General features: G+C 26.9%; 2 protein-coding genes across 3 annotated transcripts; both read left to right on the top strand.

Annotated features, from left to right (window-relative positions):
- The first annotated feature begins 79 nt into the window (after window positions 1–79).
- LOC132948676 (nucleoredoxin-like) lies at window positions 80–11,301 on the top strand. Its single transcript, XM_061019258.1, has 7 exons — window positions 80–219; window positions 1,180–1,527; window positions 6,912–7,142; window positions 7,207–7,304; window positions 9,786–9,981; window positions 10,046–10,255; window positions 10,376–11,301. Exons 2-7 carry the CDS (start codon window positions 1,204–1,206, stop codon window positions 10,565–10,567), a joined length of 1,251 nt encoding a protein of 416 aa, XP_060875241.1. The 5' UTR covers window positions 80–219; window positions 1,180–1,203; the 3' UTR covers window positions 10,568–11,301.
- A 364-nt stretch (window positions 11,302–11,665) lies between these two features.
- LOC132948757 (cholesterol transporter ABCA5-like) lies at window positions 11,666–26,329 on the top strand. Of its 2 annotated transcripts, XM_061019397.1 has the most exons (20): window positions 11,666–12,101; window positions 16,371–16,512; window positions 16,599–16,760; window positions 16,887–17,056; window positions 17,365–17,669; window positions 17,749–18,089; window positions 18,550–19,060; window positions 19,270–19,526; window positions 19,669–19,908; window positions 19,969–20,108; window positions 20,434–20,757; window positions 21,326–21,558; window positions 21,977–22,229; window positions 22,615–22,765; window positions 23,152–23,838; window positions 23,908–24,129; window positions 24,231–24,391; window positions 24,523–24,822; window positions 24,892–25,112; window positions 25,974–26,329. In XM_061019397.1, exons 2-20 carry the CDS (start codon window positions 16,414–16,416, stop codon window positions 26,087–26,089), a joined length of 4,893 nt encoding a protein of 1,630 aa, XP_060875380.1. In that variant the 5' UTR covers window positions 11,666–12,101; window positions 16,371–16,413; the 3' UTR covers window positions 26,090–26,329. The 2 variants fall into 2 exon arrangements, with proteins under 2 accessions (XP_060875380.1, XP_060875381.1); XM_061019398.1 differs by lacking the exons at window positions 24,892–25,112; window positions 25,974–26,329 and having other exon boundaries at window positions 24,231–24,347; window positions 24,523–24,660.
- The last annotated feature ends 1,623 nt before the right edge of the window (window positions 26,330–27,952 follow it).

Here is a 27,952-nt window from a genome sequence, read left to right as displayed (position 1 = left end):
ATATATATATACCCGTATAAAATATATGTAGTATAAACAACGCCGAGTTTCACGATCCCTTATCCCTATTCCCTTTCACCTCGGCAATTCAGTATGCTTCATGACGTCAGTCCGGGTGCTCTGTCGACCCTTTATAAGAGATACGTTCTATTGTCCACAGACAAAATAATGTTTTTTAATGATTAAAATTAGTTAGGATAAACTTTTATACAAATTAAGGTTGGTACCTATTTATAATAAATTAATAAACTATATATTTAGTCGAACACTGTAGTTAAAGTCAAATGCTTAAATACATTATTACTAAAATACACTAATACAAATATATAAGTTTAATATTTTATATAATATACTACTCATTAAATTAAATATTCTCTGTCAACATACTAAAATTACAATTAATTTTGAATTGATAACCATCTAATTCTAATTTTTAATTTGTTCGTGTACCTATAGCTATACAATTTAGTGATAATTAGTTATTATCTATTTCGCTTTGTAATGGATTCAATATTATATATTATTATGTACACCTACTTAGTATTTATATTATATAACAGTGTATAAAGTGTAAATATATTCTGTTTCCTTTTTAATGTGGCAACTTTTGGTTTATTAAAATATATTTATGAAATAGGTTAACTTCATATTAGCTATAGCTAATTCTTACTGAAGTATAAAATATTAAATTTAATCAACAGCAATAAATTTAATGTAACAGATAAAACTTGAACCTATACAAACATTTTATTTGAATTATATTTGAATTAGTTACAATAGGAATGTAATATTATTTTATCTTAATATTGATTTGTACTAGTTGAAAACTAATAAAATATTTATTCGTTATTCTCAATTAAATTATATTATTTTACAGTTCTTTGTTATATTTATATAATATTTGTATGTGTACTATTCGATACACAGCGTAACTAAAAATGTTTGTAACAATATTTGTGGAATGATTTATCATTTTTATATTACGGGATTTCGATCACTCTAAAAATATATCTTGTTTTATGTATATTGTTTACATTTTTTAAATTTTAATTGTGATCTTTGGATATAAACATAATATTGCTCTTAGGGCTTTTAGACTATTAGTATATACAATAAGTCAATAAATAATTCAAACTGTTTAATATAATATATACACAATGTTGTTATTATTTGTATTAGGTATTTAGGTAAATATGTGAAGAAATGGCTGTTAAGTTATGTCTATCATCTCGTTTAACAGAACTCCTCGGAGACCGTTTGTTATACGGTTCGGCGACAGTGGAGCTAAATGAGTCGACGTTCAATGGGTCGTTAATCGCATTGTATTTCGTTCCATTAGGCAGTGAAATTGTCCCAACCGACGATCGGGCTCTACGTGATCTATATAAAACTGTAAACGAGAACGAGAAGACACTAAATATTATCCAGATTTGTTATCCAGACTTAGCTGATGATCGCAAGTATTTTGATGAATTGACCAATGATGTTCCATGGCATTCAGTTCTTTACGAATACGCGGAGAAGAGAGTAAGCTTAAAAATATACAAATTTTCCTTGTGCACAAATATTCATTAAAAAAATATTAAATAATATCATAAATAATAAAAATATTAAACACTTTTTCTAAATTTAACGAAAATATATTTAAAGGATTAATCTAAGGGCTATCTATATATAAATAAAAATACGATTGGACTTAAAAATATAAAAAATAATGTAGATAGTCTGATCAATCGTGAACGATATAACTCACTTGGGGCTTAAAAGTACTTAATAGTTAAAACCATAATCCAATTATGTATTTATATAATTATATCGTTTCAATGCTAGAGAAAGGAGGAATAAATAATTTTCACAAATTAAGAGAATTGAAATAAGCCTAATATCACCGCAATACAAGCTTAATGGTCATTGGTCCGCAATAAGATATATTTAAAACTCCGTTGGTGTACAATATTTTTTGAAAAATATATTATATATGTTAAGATAACTTAATTTCATCAAATAATTAAAAACAAATTATAGCAAGCATTAAGTCAGTTAGCAGAAAATAATGCGTCTCATATTTAAAGCAACATAATTGTTTATAGTTTATACATAATATATGTATAATATAATATATTATGTACCTATCTATAAATAATATTATATTATAATGTAACAGATCGTAGTAAAAAATTTGTTGGGTGTTCACTTTACTTTTAGGGATAACGTAGTATTATTATTATACAACAGAGACCTCCTATGGTCACATTCCCTAAAGTACGATTTATTGTAACCCCCACGGGATTCTCACATTTTAATAACAACTATAGTCCCTCCTCTCCTATATCATTCTCATTTAAACTTTCATGCACATCACATCTCCCCAAGATTTGGCACCCTCAGTAATTTTTTTTTGCATTTTATTGCTCTGGGGTTGTCCGCTTTGCTTATAGTGACTCTTCAGCACGCACCTGCATCCATATACATTAAGCATAGTGGGGAAACGTTTCTGATTTATTGCAATTTTACGCATTCAATATCCCTCTCTATTGTTACACTTACACCTCGACCATTGTTGAATCAATACCGCTATAAACACTACCACATATATGATGCTCTATACTTTTAATTTCACTGTTTAAAGGAAGCCATTAAGTGAAACACTTTTTACAACAAACCTATAGGTGCTTTTGTTGAAGTAGTTGGTAATACAGTATATAGGTACCTATACATACATGGGCACTATATTGATTTTATGCTATTTTTAAAAACATTTTCAGCTTTACTCTGATAATAATAATTTATTAATACGCCCAGTTAATGTTTAAAAAAAAAAAAAACATTAAATATTAATCTTATTAATAAAATATATTATATTTTTATTTTTATTTGATACATAACACGCTATCTTCGATTTCTTCCATCTTTCTTATTTTCTTTAAACTACAAATTTTGTACTAAAAACTTAATTTGATATTTAATTAAATATTTTTTATACGTGCTATAACTGCTATAAGATAAATGTAAAATTAAACAATATTAATTATTAACTAATATTGATTTAATTATTTCATATGGCAATTTTCAGTTTAATATGTCGGTACATCTACTTTGATTTTGAAACGTATTTTTTCTTTTAAATATAATGACTAAAGCATAATATTATTTTAACAATTTATTTTGTATATTTGTATTATTTTTTTGTTGTATACCTACAACTTACCTCATTATATTTAAAATTACAAGTATTCATTAACCTTCAAAACATTAATTTTTTTTAACAGTCAACATGAATACTTTGATGAAATATTTTATATCAGAATACATAGATTATAATATAACGAGTATAGCGATAAAATAAAGTTGCAATATGTGATCTTAATAAAACCGGAAAAGCCGCTCTGTTGAAATAGGAGTCAGTCAAGTGTACCTCGTCATAGAGTAGGTCGCTGTAAAGTTTAATGGGTGTGTTAAGTTTGAATGTAAAATCATTGAATACAAAATATGATTCGAAACGGAGACGGGAGACGGTTTATCAGTAATCAGTCTATATATTTTTATGGATATTTGATAGTAATTTATTATATTTAATATTGCTATAAATAATACGAGTATAATGTTGAACTAATTTTTGCCAATAACAAATTTCACATATTCTATTATCATACTATTTCATGTAATATATAACTATATTTGTTAGTTGTTACATACTTCAATACTTGTAAGTTAATACAGATCTGCCGTAGAGTGATAAAGGTTTGAGTAGGTTAAGTGTAACATGTAGGTAACATGTAAATACTAACTTAAAATGAATCTAAATATTTTGAAAATGTAATTGGCAATTGTGTATCTACATAATCTTGATAAGTATGTAATAGTGAAATGTTTTGTATATATTTTTAAGTAAATAAAAACAAAATAACAAACAAATGTTCAACTAACCCTATTAATTATAAAAAAAATTAATTACCAATAACAATACAAATATATAATAAAATATCTTTATATGCTGACAAATTGTCTCCATGCAGAATCATTTTTTTTATCGTTGTTTATTAGTCAGGCTCAGACAATGATTTAACATTAAAATAAAATTTAGCACATCCATAACAGTGATCTCAATGACTAGGTGCACTCGACCCCCATACTATACAGGTTGTTTAACAAGTATGCTCACCCCTATTTTTGCCTTTAATAATGAATTTATTCAAATTCTATTTTTGGAATTTTTAAGTATACTTAGAATATGCATATTTTCAAATTAATGAATTTTTTTGTACTACTTAAGGAGTGTCCTGTGACGATAAAATTACATAGGTGGATAATTGGTCACATCCGTGGGGGGCTTAATATTTTTACCTTATCCATTTGCGTAAGCACACATTTTCAGTCGCTTCAATCTACTAGCTATAGTGGCTACTTTAACTTTATTCTATAGATTAAGCACCAAACGTGTATAGGTAATAGGAACATAATGTATAAATAAATTATTGATATAACTACTATTTTTTTTTACTTTAATGTTATAAACATATGCTTTGTGCAAATACAATATTAAGAGGATGTCAGCGCATTATTTGTTTTCTTTTCTGGCCCACACGCAACATAGACAAAACGCATTTACGCAGAATTATTTTTTCTATGTTTTTAAGTAATCTTAGAGTAAAATCACCCATTAAAAAAAAGATAGAGAATAATATTTTTGAGGGAATGACATATCGATTTGTCTAAATATTGTCTCAAAACAATTTAAACATAATTTAAATTTACAACCTTTTTTCGTTTATTTTGAAAGTCGAATATAAAGTCAAATAACAATAAAATATAAAATCGATATGTCATTCCCTCTAAAATATTATTCTCTATCTTTTTTGTAATGGGTGATTTTACTCTAAGATTACTTAAAAACATAGTTAAAATGATTCTTCGTTAATGCGTTTTGTCTATGTTGCATGTGGTACAGAGGGAGAAAACAAATAGTGAGCTGATATCCTCTTAACAATGGTATCGGTATTAATACACTTCGATAAATTATTTCTTTGTACAAAATTGAGGTGTTGTTGATATAAAATGTAAGTTATAACTGAAGTAGAGATATTAAAACCTTCAGGTGGCTTGATTACTTTCTGGGAGGGGGATCTACATTGGCTAATTGAAGAAAAATAACGAATTAAGTTATTTTGTTTTAATTAAAAAAATATAATTTTCATGGACTTATAACAATTTTTTACTACGTATATTATTATGTATTATACATACTACAATTTTAAAAATATTTAGATTTATTTTAAGCTGTTTATGCCATGAATCAATTCACACCGTTCTACGATACGTCGGTATTGCTTTATACGTTAATAACAGCTACCTAGTAATATTGTAGGTATAATGTATATTATTAAATATAATAATAATTACTTTATACAATTTACGATTGGTTTTTTAGCAATAATTAGTTCAACCAAATTTACCACTACCTAATAGAAAAATAATTAATAAATTACTAATATCTAATAGAAATAATATAATAAAATATCCTTAGAAATACAATAATAATCTGACATAGGTACCGTTTCCGCTTCACATTTAAAAAATGTAATAATATGTATACAAGGGGTTCAAAAAATTTAGAATTTTTTTAATTAGTGTTTGCATATTTGTAATCTACACAGTCTACACGTGAAAATAACAGAACACATTGCTGCACATTTATTATGCAAAATATTTAATCACTTCAATAATTATATCATATTATTCAACTATTGTTTATCAGTCCTAATTAGTTGTATGACCGTTTACTCTATCTACGAGGTACACGCACACTTGAACAGTCGAACAACTTTCCCAGTGTTTTTGTATGTGTAATGACTGCAATGTAGGTACATCGTACATATCGTATATTCAATATTAGTATACGTTCGGCACATACTTAATAGTTAATAGATACCTCGTACTTACTACCTATATTAATCATTTTATATTCTGATAGGATCGATAGTTGTATACTATATTTTACATTTCTACTTAATGCATTAAAAAAACTGTTTAGTTAACACTTATGTTGACGATAAAAATCTCAAAATGTTTTTTTACTGCATAGGTTTAGCTATCTCTAAACTAAAAAAAATAATCTATAGATATAAAAATGGATGTTTTTCTGCCTGTTTGTAATTAATGAACTCAAAAACTTCTGAGTAATTTTCAATAAAAGTTATATCAATATAGATTCCTTGAGACTTGGAGTGTATTTATAGGCTATTTTATAACCCCTATAAATATATCTATAGCTAAAGTGTAGTTTACGAAATATGAATATTATTTTTAAATTTATTTTAATGGTTACATATTATATTAGGTACTATTAAAATTAGTTTAAATATGGTATATACATTTTTTTACAAATATATTTATAAAAAAAAACAAATTTTTGGCACTGGTAACGCCAGGTGGGGCAGCTATGGTAGTATATAAAATTAGATAAATAAATTAACCTTTTGATATATTTGCATTTCATTTTAAATTTAATTTACCTATCATCTATAATGCAAATATTTAAATTATTCATTTGTATTTAATATGTTTTCCTAATATTATATAATTATACTACAAAGCTGAAAAAGTGCATGCCACGTATACGCAGCTGCGTAGTATTTGGTGGTTATGTTATTGAGACTCTTACAGGTGTCTAAGGCTTAAAATGTTAGAAAGTGGTAAAACAAATTTAATTTAGTAATCCATTTTTTAACAAAATACTTATTAGTTATTAGTTTTAGACTGTAGCTTATCTTACCTTAAGTCTAAAATTTATCGCTAAGCTTTTCTCAGAAGTCAGAATAACACAATCTGAAAAAAAGGTTGTGTTTAATTTTAAAATAATTTTGTATCAATACCTACTTTTTTTGTTCTTAAATCTATGTTGTGGTTTTTAGATTCGTTTGAGACACAAATATCGTGTTGGGAATGCAGAAACGTTGTTAATTCTGAATGATAGCTATTTGGAAAAAGTTCATACTCGAAATGGTCTCAAACTTTTGTCGTGTAGTGGAAAAAGTTTTCCATGGACAAACTTATGGAATGAAAAAATTTGTCAAGAAGCCTTAAAACTCTCCTCAAATGAATCCAATGAAACGATATATGGTCTATATTTTTCTGCGCATTGGGTATTAATAACGATTTAGTGTAACAGAGTAGTTTAATATAACTTATAAACTATTATAATTTTAGTGTCCACCATGCAAAGCATTTATTCCACAACTCATTCATGCTTACGATAGTATAAGAAAAAGAATCCAGTTCGAGATAATTTTTGTCAGTTCTGACAGGTATTGTATTGTAAATACAAATATAATTATACTTAGTATTAAACAAGTTAAGAGGACGGTACACCCCGCATCATGTGTTGTCTTACAATATTAATATTAATGCATAAAATAGCGTTGTGTGCTCTGAATAATCCATTTATTATATAATTACATATCTATTATATTCTGTTATGTTTAATATTAGAGTACATTTTCCTATTATCAAAATATTAAACTCTAGTGAATCTCTTATGTTTTTTTTTTATATTTTAATTTTAAAATGAGTTATGAGCATTTGACGCATGCGTGTGTAGCGTCCTCTTAAGTAGAACTAAATTACATTTAGACATTAAATATTATCAATATTACTATCGTCAACTATTATATACCTATACCCTGTACTCTATTATAATATATAACCTATAATAAGTACTTATTATCATAAAATAATTTAAAATAATTAAATATATTTTTTGTTTTTATATTTTCAAATAGGTACTATAATACTTAATAATTTTAGATTCTGAAGGGAACGAAGAATATTTTTATACATATGTATTGGTTTCCTCATTGATGAGTGTTTTTCTTTATTTTTGTGTCGGAAGATATTTGATCATCCACTTTTATGGAGGTTTATGGTAGAAAATTTGATCTAGTTTCTTCTTTGTTGGTGGGTTAAAAGTAGAAATCGTTCAGTAAAAAAAATAACTATAGCAACCATGGTTACCAAAAAGTTATACCGTGTTCGTTCAAATTTTTTTTTGTATACGAAGATAGGTAAATTATTGAGTTATAAATTAAAACACATTTATTAAAGTGACCATCAATCACATTAGTATGTACATTCAATACATTTACGATAATACGATATACTCATGGGCATGTCTAGAATTTATTCACAGATATTGTGAATAATAAAAATGTCAGGGTAGATGGATAACTATTGAGTCAGCTCCCGTAAAAAACCTCAAATATTTTTTTAGAAATTGTTGATTCACTCTATCACAACATCTCTTAAATACATGCTGATTCCTGAACTCTTTATAAGAGTACGATAATACCAATAGGCTATACTAAATTGTTGCCGAATAACCTTTAAGCATCGACGATAAAATGTCTATATAGCGCTCTGAAATCTGAATCCACCAAATTTGACTCGTCGATGTTGTAAGTGATAAATATTTTACTATTTTTAGTAGCGTGATATTTTAATATTTATGTTATTAAGTATTAACATTAAGATGGTCATAAACTCAAAATTCTGCCAGAAGCTGATTTCACAGGATGGCCATGGTCAATTGTCATATTGGCCATATCCGTAAACACGCGCCTATCCTATGCCCAATATGCATATACACTGTAGCAGAACGGTTACCTACTTGCCCACTTTTAGATTCTGAGCGAAGCGATGAATGTATTGATTTTACAATGATATGTGTTTTTTTTTTGTGTCTGTCATCACCTTTTAGGACAGTAAAAGTGCTTGGATTTTCTTCAACAGTAACTTTTCTGATAGGAAAGTGAATCTAGTTGGTACTTTGGTGGGTCAAAAGTAAACATTTTTACAAATTTATTGACTTATTTTGAGCTGTTTACGGACATTTACAGTTTCCATTTTTTAGTTTTTTTTTTCTATAAATATCAATAAAATGTTATTTGTTGGTTAAAAAAGCTTGAAAATTTAATAGAAGGCTTCTAGCAGTGGCGGCGCGAAATTGTGGAGGCTTTGAAGCATATTGTATATTTTAAATATTTTTACCACCGTACCCTTCATTGAACCAAAATTAGCAGCAGGGGTCATTAATAGTTATTAATTATAATATTTTCCATGATATTTGTGTTTAGATTTGAAAATGTAGTACAAGATTATCCATAAGTTTGTTTACTTTTATCAAAAAAAATGTCTACAAGAAAGTCAAATTAAATTTTTATGAGCGTTTGAAATTCATATTTTTACAACATTTGATATTCACTCGATTTCTCATGTAACGATTTTGTTATTTTATTGTTATTCAAAAACGAATAACTGTAGATACATGAACATTTTACTGAATGTTTATATTTTCATTTTCTATATACCATACGTTTCGAAAATATTTCGACTCTTTTTAAGCTGTTTACGGACATTGTGAGTTTTCAATTTTTTTAGTTTTTTTCTTTAAATATCAATAAAATTTTATTTGTTGGGTAAAAAAGATTGATTGATCGTTTTCGCTCAGAATCGTTTTTCTTATACAATGATAATGATATTATATTATTGAATTCAAATTTAACACCATCCATTACAGTGACCCACTTGTAACCTACTGTACAGCAGAGCGACATCCACTTACCTACCTTTTTTTAGTTTAGTTTTTAATTGAAAATACTTTATATCAACACCTAATAAATGTTGAGTTACATAGTCAATTAGATAATCGTCATAAAGATAAGATTTTTTTAAAATTGAATTCACACCAAAATGTGAAAACTAAAAAAAAATATACTTATTGTTTTTTTCAGAAGTGAACAGTCTTATAACTCTCATGCATCATCAATGCCTTGGCCTTCTGTTCCATTTTCAAATACTACTTTACGACAAGACCTAACTGAATGTTTTAATGTTCTTGGTATTCCTTACCTAGTATTAATTGATAACAATGGAAATATCATCACAGAAAATGGTCGTGCGGAAATTACGGAAGACCCTGATGGAGTGGCAAGATATTTTTGTATTATTACCTAACCTAACCTTAACAAATTTACATTTTTGTTAATTACAGTATTTTCCATGGAGAAGACGATTTGTTTATTCGCTTTCTTCGAGACTACTACCAAAACTTCAGAGTTACCCAGCTGTTGTGTTATTCATTGAAGGAGACCAAGAAGAAGAATTAGAGTTGGCTGAAGGTGTTTTGTTGCCTGTAGCACAACAAGTTGCAAAGACCCGGTCAAATGCATTATATGATCTCTTATTTTTTATAGCTCCCGACGTACGTACAAATTATTATAATACATTAATAATACTTAATAATAATAATAATATAAAATGATTAAAAATCATTTTTATAATTAATAAAACACAAATTTAATATTTATATTTAATTTCATAGGATTGCACATCGGATACTTTAAGACAATTTACGAGATTGACTGATGACACAGCTCCATTGTTGACCCTAATAGATATACCAATGGCAAGGATTTCAGTAATGGAATACGGAATTCATATTACAGAAAAATCTATAATGAATTTCGTTCTGGGATTTTTTGATGGAACAATGAAATTTACACCTATTCTTTAAACTTCAATTCATAAGATAAATAATACCTGTATATTATATATAGGTTCATTCGAAAGAGTAAAGACTACATTACATGGCTAGTAGATTCAATTCAACTATGTGAATTTGGTATTAATCACATAAGTAGATATATAGACGAGTCTAGAAGATTATTGTAATATAGAAAATAATTGAAAGTTGTTTAAATAAATATACTAATTAACTATTAAATGTATTATTATTATAATAATAACTAATAATTCACTCAATTTGGTTATATCAATAATTGTACTTAATTATAATTTGTATTTACAGTACTTGTAAAGTGTATTTAAGTTTAAAAGTGATAGTATGATATGATACATGCCTAGTTACTTTAATTTTTCAATAATTAATATAAAATATACATAGACATTGGAATTGGAATTGTTAAAAACATGAAAAATTTTATGATAAATACTTATAAAAACTCTATTATGCAGTTCGTGTCTGTTCGTGAGCTTAATATTAGATATTTTATATAAATAAATACAACGTGTCAACATTTAAAACAATTTTAATTTTATTTAGCCAAATAGGTATCTAAATTCTAAAGTGTAGGTACACCATAGAGTATTACTCAATGGTGTACACTGACAGAAATGTCAATGTGATAAATAATAATCAAAGACATTGAAGCTTTATTATTAAAAAAATAAAATAATAAACATTTGAAAATTAATATTTAACATTATAAATTTGTAAATTAATTTTAAATTGGTATGGAATTAAGTATTTTTATATTATCTAATATTTATACATTCAATTAAAATATTAAAAATGTTGATTAGTGTACTTGTATTTATTACGTATAGGTATGATTATTTACAGATAAGTCATGTGAATTTATTTTTCTTACCATCTAGTTACAAAAATGTTCTATCATGATCGAAATTATTCCATAACATAAACTATGAGCATTTGTGTTCGTCTTCGCATGACCTAAAAATGAACTTTATTAACATTATAATGACGACACATAATGAATTAATGACTTATATAGTTATATAGATTTAAGATTATGTATATAAGTGAAGTGTGGTGCTATCGCTTATATGGATGACTGGCGGAGGGAAAAGTAGAAGATGTATTAAACCCATTTTTTTTACCTAAACCATTGACCATGTGTACATCGTCCATAATGTATTATAAAGTATAAACTACAGTTTATATCGGCTCGACAGACGATATTTTAAATCATATCTAGACGAAGACGTCCATAATTTAACATTCTATTATAATATAAACATTAGGTACAATTTCTAACTAGCAATAGCAAAATGAAACAATTTATTGAAAATTAGAAACAAAATTACGATAAAAAATGTATTTAATGGAATCTATTCCAACATCATTTTTTTTAAAAAATTTACTTAAATGTCTAATGAATTAGTACGAATATGACATTTTTATATATACGCTTCACAAGAGTAGACGTACTTTAATTAAACGTGTTTATTGCTCACTTATCTTATCTCGACGATTAGTGTCCAAACTCCAAATAAAACGAGTTCAGGTAATAACAAGCATAATTACTTAAAAATATAATTTTGTTTTGAATAAATTAGCTTATATTATAATAATATTATATAGGTACCAAAAAAAATTCGAAATTAAATACAATAATAGTTCTATTAGAATAAATGCAATGGTTATTATTAATAACTTATTAATAATTGCTTACTAATAACTAGTTATTAAGAATAGTTGTATACAGTACCTAATAAACTTGAATTAATTTGATAAAAAAATTAACTTAAAAAAAGGCGGGTAAGTAGATGATGTCGCTCTGCTGTACAGTAGGTTACAAGTGGGTCACTGTAATTTATGGTGTTCAATTTGAATTCAATGATATAATATCATTGTATAAGAAAAACGATTCTGAGCGAAAACGGTCAGTCAGCCTATGATATTACCAAGTATATTTAATGATATTATTGTGAATAAAGTAATTTAAAAATAACCTATTTACGTGGAGCCTTGTTTTCAATTTTCAATCCTTAGCTATAATAGTTGAACATTTTATAAATTTTTAACTACAAAATAATTATTGAAATATAAATTTGATAAATTTTGTCAAAAGCTGAACTTTAAATGCTTATAAAAAAAAAATTGTGCCTATGTATTTTTAATATTTTTCAACTGCTATTAGAAAGATATATCAGGAGCCTTGTAATAAATTGTCACGCTTTTTTACCCAACAAATAAAATTTTATTGATATTTATAGAAAAAAAAACTAAAAAAATTGAAAACTGACAATGTCCGTAAACAGCTCAAAAAGAGTCAAATTATTTTCAAAATTTTATCGTGTATAGAAAATGAAAATATAAACATTCAGTGAAATTTTAAAGTATCTACAGTCATACGTTTTTAATTACAGCAAAATAAGAAAATCGTTACATGAGAAATCGAGTGAATATCAAATGTTGTAAAAATATGAATTTCAAACGCTCATAAAAATTAAATTTGACTTTCTTGTAGACATTTTTTTTTTTATAAAGACAAACTTGTGGATAATCTTGTATTACATTTTCAAATCTTAGATTTAAAAAGAAAAATTTTTATGAATTCTCAACTCAAAATAATTTGTTAATTTTCGTGATTTTTCCGTAATATGTCAAAATTTGAACTTTAAATGCTTATAAATAAAAACTGTGACTAAGGATTTTTAATTTTTTTCATCTGCTTTTGAAACAATAACCTAGGATCCTTCTATTAAATTTTAAAGTTTTTTTAACCAACAAATAAAATTTTATTGATTTTTATAGAAAAAAAAAACTAAAAAAAATGGAAACTGAAAATGTCAGCAAACCGCTCAAAATAAGTCAAAATATTTGGAAAATGTTATGGTGTATAGAAAATCCTAATATAAACATTCAGTCAAAATTTCAAGTCCTTACGGTAATTTGTTTTAGAGTTGCACCAAAAACCAAAATCGATTTTCTCAAAAACAAATTTTGCGTAAAAATTCCCGTTTTTCCTTAATTTTTCTTTCGTTTTTCTCGTCGCGTTTGAAAAATACTGAGAAATGTTTACTTTCTAATTTTTATGTTGATTTTCCTGGCGTTTTTGAAGACTATTGAGAATTATAAAATTTTACCTCCCGATTGCACCAACTAGCTTACCATCGAACAAAATACTATTGGAGAAACTGCCCCAAACCGTGATGTCAGACACAAAAAATTAAAAATTAAAAAACACACATCATTGTATCGCTCCGCTCAGAATCTAAAAGTGTACTGGCTTGTTATAAGATCCCTGCTCGAGCGTGTATAACTGTATAGCCTCAATACTTGGGGTTCTTCTTCGCCGAAATGCATAATAATAAATACATCGCATTAATAATTGAACGGTTCTTGGAAACAAATTACCATTACTATAGCAGTATAGCCTATAGGTAGTAGGTACCTACGTCCTACCATAAAGGTATAAACTACCTTAGCAGAGATATTACAACTTTTTCATCCCACGGCTCATTTGGGTGTTCACAATATTTTTACGGTTCCCGAATTATTATGAAAAAATTGAAACAGTACAGATACAATATGTGTCAATATTATACCCAATATGGGTGATAATAACATTAGTACTAGAAATAAAACTTCAAAAGGTCGGGTAATGTGTTTCATTATCGTTCCATAACCGCTTTAATAATCATAAACTATATTAATTAAACCTACATTAATTTTGGTTTCCGGTGCTTTGACGCGGCTCCCTTCGACATCTATCGCGACGCCCCAAGGAGTCGCGACGCACAGATTCAATACCTCTGACCTATAGGTAAATTTATCACTTAATATGGGTTGATTATTAATGGAATTATCAAACCGTTATATCGATAGAACATCAAACGGTATAACAATAATAACCACCGTGATTGCTCTTAGTACGTTTTTGTTCGTCGTTATTCGATTTACAGTTTTATATTATTTAGAATATTATTTCATATAATTAAAATGAACTTAAAAGATTTGGGCTAATGCCCCAATGCAAATGCCGGAAACTTACCTATATTATTATCATACGAATTAAAAAATATGAGTTATTATCACCGTTTATATAATAATACAGGTACTTTTACTATACATATTAAAAAATTAATTATTATTACCTACTATTTGTTATTATTATTATTATTTTATTTTGGTACGTTTTTTAGATATATGTTATATTGGATGTCGGCGAGATAAAAAAAACCTGAGTGGCGGAGCTATAAAGTTTCCACACGCTCGGGCGGGGATATAACAAACCTGAAACCAGTACCTACCAAAAAATTAATTATTGAGTTAGTACCTACATATCCTCAACCCCATAACAAATTTCTGGATACGTCACTGGTCTCCTTAGTCCTTACTCCTTAGTACTTATTTCTTAATAGTATTATTTATTAAATAATTACTTCCAACTGTAGTAGTATTTATTTTATAGATTCACTGTTATTGATTATTATTATTATTTAAACGATTGTTTTGTTATTATTGAAATTATTTTTATAGGTAAGTAAACACAAGAAAGTGACCTTGTTTAGGTTACCTATGAAATTCACTAATATAGGTAACCTGTTGTAGGATATAGCAAAATTATCATACAGTAGTCACTAGTCAGTATTAATTTGTATTTATAATTATGTTATGCTATATGTATTATTAGGTATGCCTATGGTCTACATGTAATTTAACTATATAGATGATATCAAATCTAAAATTAACCAATTATTACGATTATAATCAGAGAGGTGGAGATGTCCATTTATTAATGCATTAAGATAACTGTTAAAATACACGCTAAGAACCCTACATTTGTTTCTAAAAATCTACATCCTAAATTATGCAACAATTCATAAATAATAAGAAACATATCAGTGGCGTAGCCAGGATTTTTTTTCGACGGGGGCTGATCAACTTTTACACTTTTACACATTAAATACGTCCTAGCACAGATAGATAGCTGAAAAGTGTTAATACTTATGGTAGATTTTAAATAATTTAAGACTTTTTCAGCAACTATCATAGACCATTAAAATAATTTTATAATTTTTTCAACATTTCGAGGGGAAGGGCTGCAACCCCCTTAGCCCCTCCCATGGCTACGCCACTGAAACATATTATGTAGAGATAAAAATATATTAAAGAAAATTTCTAACATTCTAAATATAAATAATACACCCAACTAACGCAATATAATTACGTAAAAAAAATTTTAATCGAAAAAAAAATGCACAACTGTATTTTATCACAGCCTTGCAGCTTATATTATATGCTTAGTTTATAACCTAGATAATAAATATTCAATTAGGAAAAAAACTATTACAATTTAATTTGTAAATTCAATTTATAAAAAAAATTCTAAATAATAATTATACTTTTTATTCGTAAAAATATAGCATTTTTCTACGTATTATAAACAATTCATTAGGTTAAGTCGGTTAAGGTATATAGTAAAAAAATTAATGATAGGGTATGTGTATTAAATTGAATGTATTATTATCATATTTTATGAACAAATAAGAATTTTATACCTACCTGTCTTTTATAATACGTATGCAAAATATATATACTTTATACATATTTAATTTACAGTATACATGCAACCCATAGGTATATATAATATTGAATTCGAAAAAAGAGGCAAGTTTAAATTATAGGTTTCGGTTAGAAAAATGAAAGAAAAAGTCATCAGTGTCCCTGCATGACTTATTAGATATTTATTACTTAGTAGAACCTTGGGAACCTTTATCATAAAAATCAATATAGTCGTTGTTAAAATATTTACGTATATGAATAGAGTTGACTTCAGTTGTCCGTGTGGTTTCAATTGAGTTCTTAAAATGAAGTTCTCAATTAATTTCGAATGTTGGTACCAAATAAAAGCAATGACAATTAGAAATATGCTCATTAAACGGAGGGAAATCAAGAAAACATTGTCTGTGAGTATATTCGTTTTTATAAAAAATAAATTAATATTAATAATAATATATTGTATAAATCATTAAAATAATTTAACGTTGTTCAGGAAATCGCTATTCCGGTGTACACGTTAGGGCTTTTAGTTGCGATAAAATTGTTGATACCCAATCCTCATTTTCCGCCAGTAACAGTACCGCAAGAATCTTCTGATATGTATAATTATTTATATGGAAATATAACTGTAGCGCCATCAACGAAACAAGTACAGGTAAACTTTACGATTTAGATTATGGATATTAACTTTTGTTTAAATATGTGTAATAATTTATATATATTATATACTTGTTAGTTGTTAAATGATAATGTTTTAATTTAACGTGAAACCCAATTATAGATTTTTTTAGAAAAAATGAATGAAATTTGGATGAGACGAGATGGAGAGAAGATTAATTTTAGTATTTATCAAAACAAAGAAGATATATTTGAAATACAAAGAAATAATCCAGAAATGGTTTACATAGCCTTATTATTTGATGATGATCCTATTAAAAATCAATCAATAAGGTATTATATAGCGTATTAATATAATAATAAGGATAACGTAGCTATATCTTATTATCTGTATCTTATGATAAAATACACAATAATTAACTAAATGTTCATACATTTCGTAAAATATGGAGCACACGATTAATTATTTTATCAAAACAGACATAGTTGTATATTTGTATTGTTATTATAAAAAAAAAAAACACATTTCAAGAAAATAACTTAGCACAGTACTTACATGTTTTTGATAAAATATTTGATTTAATTCTTTATATTCTCCAAATTATTACAAACTAATCCACATTTGTATACTTTTATTTTAGTTATAAGATTCGTACCAATCCGTTTTACGATTCATCACCATTACCATCTAAACTTTATGGATCCAGCCATCAATGTCGAAAAGTATCAGTTAATAAATTAACGAAAAAGTTTCTCCATAGACATCACCATAATAACAATCAACACAATGAAGAAATATCATGTCCAGCAATTCATTACATATACTCAGGATTTATAGCCCTTCAGACTCTAGTTGATATTACTAAGATTTCTCTGGTCACTAATACATCTGTAACATTACCAGATTACAGTTTTGTACTTTTTCCTAAACCAGCGTATACAGCAAGTGAGTGTGAATTTATTGTTTTAGTTTTACTTAGATGATTCTATTGTAATAATAATTGTAAAATCAAAATTATTTTCAGATTGGTTAATGGTATTTCATATGGTTATACCTCTTTATGTAGTGATTGCTTTATCACAATTTATTACATATCTTTTAGTACAGTTAGTTGGTGAGAAAGAAAGAAAGATAAAAGAAGGTATGAAAATAATGGGTCTTAGAGAATTGGTCTTTTGGTGTTCATGGTTCAACATCTACGCAGCTTACGCAATAGTACTGTCATTAGCCAGTACTATAATATTATACTTACTTGGAGTTTTCAATAACACTAACTGGGTGTTAATATTTTTATTAGTGTTTATGTACTCAATTACTGTTATTTTCTTCAGTTTTATGATTTCTCCATTCTTCGACAAATCACGAGTAAGTACCTACCTATATTATATGATTATTAATTTCAGTGGCGTATACTTAAAATATCCTTATATCCGTAATATATAGGAGGATATTATAACTCAACACATTTATTATGTGTTAAAAAAAATCAATAATGTCACCTGATATTTTATATTTTTATATTTATTAAAATTAGCCGAGACTTCAGTCACTCAGTTTTTAATAATTATTTACTCACATTAGTGATTTAAAGTGTTTTTACCCTCTCGTAGTATCAACAAATATAAACCATATAAATCTATTTATTAAAATTAAACATTATTATTTATTAAAATCATTATTAACCTATTGGTTTATGAATATGTACGATTTGATTTACATTTGATAAATGTTTTGTAAATTTGTTTTCAAGAAAGTGTATCTTACTTACGCCACTGATTTTAATTATAGATATCTACCCCCATTTATAAGAAATTATTTTTTTTAGACCGCTGGAATACTGGGAAATTTTGTACTGAATTTGATAAGCTTAATGTATTTTTTGCATACTTTTATCGACCCGTCAAGTAAAAAACTATTATGGCTAGTATCTTTATTAAGTCCATCTGGTTTTGCATTAGCTATTGATAAAGCTATGCAAATGGACTTGTCGGGCGAAGGCCTCCATTTTAGTAATATTTGGGATGGTCCAGGAATGTCATTTGGCGAAAGTTTAGTAATCATGGCATTTGATACGCTTGTCTATGTGATTCTAGCATATTATTTTGACATGATTTTTTCAAGCCAATATGAACGAAATCGATCTCCTTGGGTTTGTCTCAAGTCTTCATTTTGGTGTACTAAAGTTCCAGAATCAATAGAATTTGATGAGATCGATAGATACTCCGTTGCAAATCCTGACTTAGAACCTGTACCAGATTGTATGAAAGAATTTAAGGCAATTCAAATAACAAACCTCTGCAAGTCTTTCAAAGGATCAACAAAAAATGTTATAAATGGTAAATTAATTACTTAAATTATATATTTTATACATTTATATTAAATTAACTTTAATTCGTAATAAAGGATAATACAGTTTTCCTCATTTAAGCATGTTTCACGGTAGTGGTAACGAGTTAAAATTAAAACAATTATTTACATCACACATTGTATACTGTTTATATTAAATTATACTTCTATAGGTAGTTAATATTAATGTTATTTTTAGGTATAAATATGACAATATACGAAGGAGAAATAACTGCCATTTTAGGGCACAATGGTGCTGGGAAAACCACGTTATTTAATATACTAACGGGACTTACTGGACCAACATCAGGCACAATAAAAGTATTTGGTTATGATGTTAGAAATCCATCTGATGTGACTAAAATCAGAAGAATGATTGGGGTTTGTCCGCAATATGATATATTGTTCGAAAGGCTTACTCCAAGAGAACATCTTAAATTCTTTGCTGCTCTTAGAGTAAGTGATTAACATAGAACGTTAAAATTCTATGACCATGTACAAATCACAAATCACTATACATACACCATACACCATACATAATATAGATAATAACATTATTGCATATTATTACACTGACAAGTTTGTTAATTTTTTTAAGGGACTAACTTCAGAAAAAATTGATGACGAAGTTCAAAGAATGCTTTTAGAACTTTATTTAACAGATAAAGCAGATGATATAGCAAAAACTTTAAGTGGAGGACAGAAACGAAAGTTATCGGTTGGTATTGCAGTAATTGGAAATCCAAAAATCATAATACTCGATGAACCTACTGCAGGTGTTGATCCACCAGCAAGAAGACATTTATGGTCACTTCTTCAAAAGAGAAGAAAAGGAAAGGTACTTTTATAACGAATAAATCTATGTACAGACCTATATTCATATAACACAATTGTATAGGTAATACTGTTAACAACCCATTTTATGGACGAAGCTGACATCTTAGCTGATCGTATAGCTGTTATATCAAAAGGTTGTGTACGATGCTGTGGTTCATCTATATTCCTTAAAAATAAATTTGGTATTGGATATCATTTAACGTAAGTTTAAAAATTGAAATCATTATAGGTACCAATTTTATGTATTTTGTGTATGTATACTTACTGAGATTTAATTTGCATAATATTTCTAAAAGCCAAAAACTATTATCAAAATATAGTACTTTCTGTACAATTCTGAACATAGTTTACGGCTATACCTATTAGTGCTATTACAGTATAACCAAATATTTAATTTGTATACATTGTTATAATAATTCGAGAATAATTACCAATTTATTTTCGCAAATATATCTTACTTATATTACTACATATTTTTGAAACTATTTTAATTAATGACTAATTACTAATGAATATTAATTCATAGATTGATTCTCAATAACCAAGCAAAGGAAAATTCCATAATAAAAATGATTAAAGAACACGTACCAAATGCAGAACGAACAAGGCGCCATGGATATGAATTATCTTTTGTACTACCATATGACAGTGTGAGTAAATTCCCACCTCTGTTTGGACAAATTGAAACAGAAATTAAGTCTGCAACTAACGACTTGGGTATTCAAAACTATGGTGTATCAATGACTACGTTAGAAGAAGTATTTTTGTATCTTGAACAAGGCCAACATGATAATGCTGAGAAGTTAGCAATTGAACTATTAAAAGGACAGTCAGTAACAAATTGTAATAGGTGATTGATCATGATACATATTAATAATTTTTAATAGCCAATAGGTTATAAGTATTAAATTAATAATAACAATACTATAAAAACAGGGCTACAGGGGACTTTATATCATTAAAAAGCCCTATAATTAAGTATTGACGTTGTAACTTATATCTTGACAAAACTTGAAATATTCACTGTAAAAATGTACCTACCTGAAATGCCCTTAAACCCTTAAAATATATAAACTAAATACAGTGGAACCTCAATAAGTCGAAAACCTTAATAAGTCTAAATAAATGCTGTTTTTTTGCCTAATTTAACCTAACCTAATCTAACGTCCAAAATATTGACAAGTCAAAACAATTTCTTTTCTCTTGAATTTATCCTTAACGAGGTTCCACTGTAGTAAAAAAAAAAAAAATGTATTTAGAATCTTTGATTAATTTGCTATTTTTTGTTTGTATCCTATAATAATTAATAAATGCTATTAAACCCGATTATAAGTTAGTTTTATTTTTTTCATGTATAAATGTTATAATTCATAAAGTATTAGTCCATAATTTAAAAATAAAATTTCTTTTAACTTCAGAGGATCAATTGATACGATACATAATGTCACCGTGAGATCAAGCATCATATACAATCCAACTAATTGGAGTACAATAATTGCTCTTTTAAAAATGCGAAGCATGCGAGTATTACGAGATGTTCATAAGCTTTATGTCATGATATTATTACCTGTCGTATTCTTAGCCACTGGAATTATCTTGAACAAATTAAGTCATGAAATTCAGCCAATACGAAGCATTACTTTAAATAATGGTATGTAAATACATTTTTTTTTGAGTAATTTATTGCCATAATAAAGTTGATATCTAGTCTTATAATAGTTAGACTGAATATTAAATAATCAAAAATAATTAAATAAAAATGTAACAATTTAAAAAATTAAGATCAATTTTGTAAATGTTGATATTGTGTAGAGATTATATACATACCCGGTAAAAATAACCGTGTGCGTGTAATCATGTAATAAAATTGAACATGTGTAAGTGTGTAACGCAAGGTTAATAGTACCATTATTTATAAGTTATAAGTTTATAAGTTATAACCAATGATAGTACACCTATATTATATTATATTATAAGTTTCATTTTCATTATATATTTAATTTGAACTTAATTGGTAGGTATAATGTATATGTATTTAATTTAATATTACGTTTTAAAATAACTTTTAGATGTCTATAAAGAAGAAAGTCGGCTAGTCGTAACTTCTGAAGAATTATCAAATTATTCAACAATGGATTCAGATATTTACAATGGCACATTTTCTGGATTATTAGATTTGCCTTCTCATCTAGGAGTCCTGCGAGAGCGGCACACATATAATACGACTTATTCATCAATATTTGCACTTACAATATATTATAACGACTCATTTATACATTCGTTGCCGATAATATTGAATTCTATCACTAGCACCTTACTTGGGTAAACTTGATAAAAAAAAAATAAAAAAATCTTCTAAAATATTGGTACATAATTTATTTTGCAAGATTTATACTAATTATTTTTAAGTGCAGGTCATACAAAGTACTATAGTACTATAAATTATAGTGTATATAATAATTTTATATATAGTTTGAGTAATTTACTTGATTCAATATTATAATATTAACTTAATTTTGTATTCAAAACAATGGTATGCTGACATGCTGTCTCTCCTACCTTAGATAAAAAGTGATCTAAAATATATGTAATATTGATTATAATTTATATCCACTCGTATGACCTATAAACACGACTAATACTAAACAGTGTTTTATTAATCTAGAGCAAAATGTCTCATTTTTTAATATTTAAATAAATTTTTTAGAGATCAAATTGATATCAAAACAGAACCATTTAAAATGGAATACAAGCAAAACGAGTACAGCTTTAGTCGTTGTTCGTCTGCATTCTTCTTAGGCATAGTATTTGTTTTAGTTCCAGTGAGTTTATCTGCTGATCTTGTTTACGATAGAGAGGTAATAATCAAATAAGTTAATTCATAAATAATATTATATTTTATTTGTACTCTATAGTCTATGGATTAATTTTAAATTGTCTTGAAACAAATTATGTATATGATCAAATTTAAATCAAATGTAGATTCGTGTTTCATATTATGTATTTAATTTAATTTAATTACATTTTCAATGTTTTTACAATAATATTTTACTTAATGGTTCGTGTAATATTTTAAATATACATGAAGATATATAAGTTAAAAACTATAAATTTTCAATATATAACAGAAAATATATCTCAGAGTACCAATACGATTTAATATTTTGTTTTTTACTTAACCTAATTCTGAATAATATATTAATATGTGGAGTTTTGTGATTTTATTATTTTTTCTATTTTATAGATTAAAGCCAAAAACCAGCTTCGTATCAACGGTGTAACTTTTATGCAATATTTCAGTTCTTATTTTATTCTTTTAATTTCAATGTTGCTCGGCATATTCTTTATACTTATAGTTCTTATAGCTTTATTCCACGTTGAAGGTTTAGATACTCCATTTGCAATAACAACTATGATAATATTACTTATAGCATATTGCCCCGCGGCAATATTAGCTACTGCGTGTGTATCATATTTTTTTGAAAAAACTGATTCATTACAATCTATACTACCAAATGTGACGTCACTAATTGGTGGTGTACCGTTTATAATAGTAGCTTCACTAGATATGCTGGGTATTGTTAGTGATTTAGGATTTGCACTGCACGTTCTATTTTCTTCAACAAATTTCGTCTACGTGCCTTTTGCTATAATTTACTTCATAAATAGTGTGTATCGAGAAAACGATGATCATGCCCCTTTTATAAAATATGTTAATAAAGAAATAGTTGCAATTTTAATGGGTTGCATAGGCCAGATTCCAGCATTATGGGTTGTTTTGAAGATATTAGATTCTAAATCAAAAAATAAAAGAACCTCAACAATTACTATTGATACCCTTGATGAGGGTGACGATGATGTAAAAGCTGAACGGAGAAAAGTAAATAATATTGTCAACGATCAAGTGGATTGGCCAGTAATTGTTGTTCAGGTATTTAGTGCGTAAAAAATCATAAATATTATTTCAAACTGTATTTTTGGGTCTTTTAATTTAATATAGAATTTAAAAAAAGAGTTCACAACTCAAAATATGAACTCAAGTATAAATTGTCTAGTAAAAAAAAAAGGAACAAATACAAATAATAAGAAAAAACTTGCAATCCGAAATCTATCATTAGCTGTAAATTCAGGAGAAGTTCTTGGATTGCTAGGTCATAATGGTGCTGGAAAAACTACAACTATGCGTATTATCACCATGGAAGAAAAGGAATCAACAGGAAAAGTATGTAAAGCATTTAACACTCTCGAAGCCTATTTGATTTTAATTTATATAATACATTTTTAGAAATTTTAATATATTTGTTTAATTGTCTTAAATTTAAGATATTTATTAAAGGACACGATATTCAAGAATCTGTGGATATTGCATATAGAATGATTGGATATTGTCCTCAACATGATGCCTTATGGAGTTCATTAACTATCAGAGAACATTTACAGGTATATGGTGCTATTCGAGGAATCTCAAAAGATCAAATTAAAAAGTAAATTATTATAAAAATCTTGATAAAAATAAAAATGTCTTAAGATAAATATTTAGGTGCAACTTTAAAACTGTTATTTTAAATATGTATGTATTTTTAACATTTTAATAGTATGCTTCATTTTTTTTTAGTATTGTTGAGAAATATATTGAAGGCCTTCAAATAACTGAACATGCAGATAAACAGGTGAGTTGTTGTTCAGGTGGCACAAAACGAAAATTAAGTTTTGCTTTAGCAATGATTGGAAATCCTAAGCTAGTATTGCTAGACGAGCCTAGCACTGGTATGGATCCAAGGTCAAAGAGATATTTATGGGATGCTATAATTAGCAGTTTCCAGGGATCTAAAGGTGCAATATTAACCACACATTCTATGGAAGAGGCAGATGCGTTGTGTTCTAGAGTTGGAATAATGGTTAACGGTCAACTCAGGTAATTCTTATTTTTATACAAACTATAAATGTTTTACATTTAATAACTTTTTTTAAAAACATTTGTTAGATGTTTGGGTTCTACTCAGTATTTAAAAAACCTTTATGGCGCTGGATATACATTGGAAATAAAATTAAAGCCACGTGGAGACATGGATGATGTTAAAAGTTTTGTCATAACATCATTTCCAAATGCGATTCCTGAAGAAGAATTCGCTGATCGATTAGTTTTTGGAGTTCCTCAATCTACAGTTGAATCATTAGCCCATTGTTTTTTGAATCTTGAAAATGGTATTTAATATTTTATAAGTTGTCGTTTTAGTAGGATTTCATAAATCACTGTACTCGGTACTCAATAAATAAAAGGACTCGTCACCTAACCATAGTAAAATTCTGCTGAATAAAATGTTTAAATTTTACACAGATCTGTAAATTCAATGCCGTAGCTATGGTGGGGGGCATTGGGGGGCACTGGGGGGAAGTCCTCCTGAATTTTTTTTCTGAACATTAATGTTATAAAGTAACATGTGATAAGTATTCTAGTTAGGTATATAAAAACTAGAGAAAAAAATTAAGGCCCCCATCCCAAAAAAAATATAAAACCCAATTTCTGGTTACGGTACTGTGTAGGTTGTATATTATTATTATACTTAGATTAGGAATAGTCATAGTAAAAGGCGGTCACCCTGCTATAAATCCGTGGTTTAAAATTGAAAAAGCGGGCAAGTAGATAACCGCTCTGCAGTAAAGTAGGTACCTAGGTAGTCACTGTAATGAATGGGTTAAATTTAATTTATTGATAAATCATTCTATACAAAAAACGATTCTGAGCGGAGACGTCCTGTGACCCTTTATATTACTAAGTAGTAAGTTCTTAGTACTTAATAACTAATAAATTGCTGTTATAGTAATTTATTTTACTAATAGTAATATCTACAGTTTAATTCATTATTTCTTAACAATACTATTTATAAATCACCTCTGTTTTATTTTTGTATATAATTCATTGATTACCGATCACGGACTCATAAAAAACTCCGAAAGAAAATCTATTAATTTGTTGAAACTCGTGTAGTCGTGTACCTTACCTATCTACTTTCGTCTGTCAACCATTACTTATTAAGGTTATTAACATTACTTTTGATTTTACAGCAAAAACTATGTACGACATTCAGGAGTACAGCTTTAGCCAAACCACTTTAGAACAAGTATATTTGAAATTCGCACATTATGAAGATAGAGAAGTATCTGAAAACATTACAGTGTAAATCAAATCATTCAACTGCACTTTTAAACTGTAACAAAACACGTATTGTTACCTCTTTAAATTTAAGTCTTACGATTTAGGTCGAAAAGTTTTTGTGTGATTTAATATTACATAAATTAAAAATTAAAAATAGGTATTAAATCTGAAGTATTTATGAATTCTAAATACTTCAGCTTAAGTGATTTTAATCACGCATTTCGAATTATGAATTATTATTACTAATATGAATAGGTAGATTTAATATCTGTTATAACTGTATTAATATAATATATTTAATATTTATAATAAAACTATATTGGTAAAAATAAAAATAAATACGTAATATATAAATAAATAAACAATATATTGTTTTTAGTATTTACAATGAATTGTGTTTTTTTTTTAAATATATAATAGGTAAGTTATAAATATTGATATAGCATTTGGTCTTTGCTTATAGTCTACAGAGCTAATAGAAGTATTATTTTCTCTATAGTATTGCATGAATGATTAATCTTTAGTTTATTAAATATTTTACTATTGTCTATAATCTTTATTAATCAGGTGTGGATCCAGAACTAAAATTAGAGGGGGGGGGGGTGTCATCTATTTAAAAAGAAAAAAATATAATACACAATTAAAAAATAATGAAAGTAATTAATTATTAAATATGCACTTTTGACTCCCTATTCCTTAAGTAGGTACTTTCTTTTTGTGGTATCGACGACGCTGCCGGAACTGCTATTAAGCATTACATCGACAGCGCCTCCACCGTTTGTTCATTTTAAATTAATACATTACACTTAAATAATAACAACAACAATAACAATTACATATACTCCCTAAGTACTAACTAGATCACTTGGCTATCAGAAAATATATTGTTGAAGTTTATAAAGTTGAAGCTTAGATTAAATCTAGATTTAAATATTTTTCAATGAGGATTGAAGATGACAGACACAAAAAAAAGTGGGTAAGTAATGATATAATATCATTGTATAAGAAAGACAATTCTGATCGAAAACGGTCAGTGAGCCTATGATATTAGTATATAACTAAGTATATTTGATGATATTATTGTGAATAAAGTAATTTATATATTTACTTACCTATTTACGTGGAACCTTGTTTTAAATTTTTAATCCTTAGCTATAAAACTTGAACATTTTATAAATTTTTAACTACAAAATAATTATTAAATTTTAAATTTGATAAATTTTGTCAAAATTCGAACTTTAAATGATTATAAAAAAAATTGTGCCCATGTATTTTTAATATTTTTCAACTGCTACTGTTACAATATATCAGGAGCCTTGAATTAAATTTGCACGCTTTTTTACCCAACAAATAAAATTGTATTAATATTTATAGAAAAAAAACTAAAAATTTTGAAAACTCACAATGTCCGTAAACAGCTTAAAAAGAGTCGAAATATTTTCGAAACGTATGGTATATAGAAAATGAAAATATAAACATTCAGTAAAATGTTCATGTATCTACAGTTATTCGTTTTTGAATAACAATAAAATAACAAAATCGCTACATAAGAAATCGAGTGAATATCCAATATTGTGAAAATATATGAACTTCAAACGCTCATAAAAATTTAATTTGATTTGCTTGTAGACATTTAGCTTTTTGATAAAGGTAAACTCATAATCACTTGTATTACATTTTCAAATCTTAGATTTAAAAAGAAAAATTTTTAAGAATTCTCAACTCAAAATAATTTGCTAATTTTCGTGATTTTTCAGTATTTTGTCAAGATTTGAACTTTAAATGATTATAAAAAAAAACTGTAATTAAGGATTTTTAATATTTTTCAAATGTCATTGTAACAGTATAGTAGGAAGGAGGCAAAGAGCCTTGTATTACATTTTCAAGC

Source organism: Metopolophium dirhodum, chromosome 7 (assembly GCF_019925205.1).
Source record: "Metopolophium dirhodum isolate CAU chromosome 7, ASM1992520v1, whole genome shotgun sequence".
Classification (NCBI taxonomy): Eukaryota; Metazoa; Arthropoda; class Insecta; order Hemiptera; family Aphididae; genus Metopolophium; species Metopolophium dirhodum.
This window is presented reverse-complemented; position numbering and strand designations above follow the sequence as displayed.

Bases quoted from the DNA above. Each gene is read 5' to 3' on its own strand.
- LOC132948676 (XM_061019258.1), top strand. From the start codon at position 1,204: ATGGCTGTTAAGTTATGTCTATCATCTCGTTTAACAGAACTCCTCGGA. The intron at 1,528-6,911 runs GTAAGCTTAAAA...TGTGGTTTTTAG, and splicing joins ACGAATACGCGGAGAAGAGA to ATTCGTTTGAGACACAAATA. The intron at 9,982-10,045 runs GCAAGATATTTT...TGTTAATTACAG, and splicing joins CGGAAGACCCTGATGGAGTG to TATTTTCCATGGAGAAGACG.
- LOC132948757 (XM_061019397.1), top strand. From the start codon at position 16,414: ATGAAGTTCTCAATTAATTTCGAATGTTGGTACCAAATAAAAGCAATG. The intron at 18,090-18,549 runs GTAAGTACCTAC...TATTTTTTTTAG, and splicing joins CATTCTTCGACAAATCACGA to ACCGCTGGAATACTGGGAAA. The intron at 22,766-23,151 runs GTAATAATCAAA...TCTATTTTATAG, and splicing joins ATCTTGTTTACGATAGAGAG to ATTAAAGCCAAAAACCAGCT.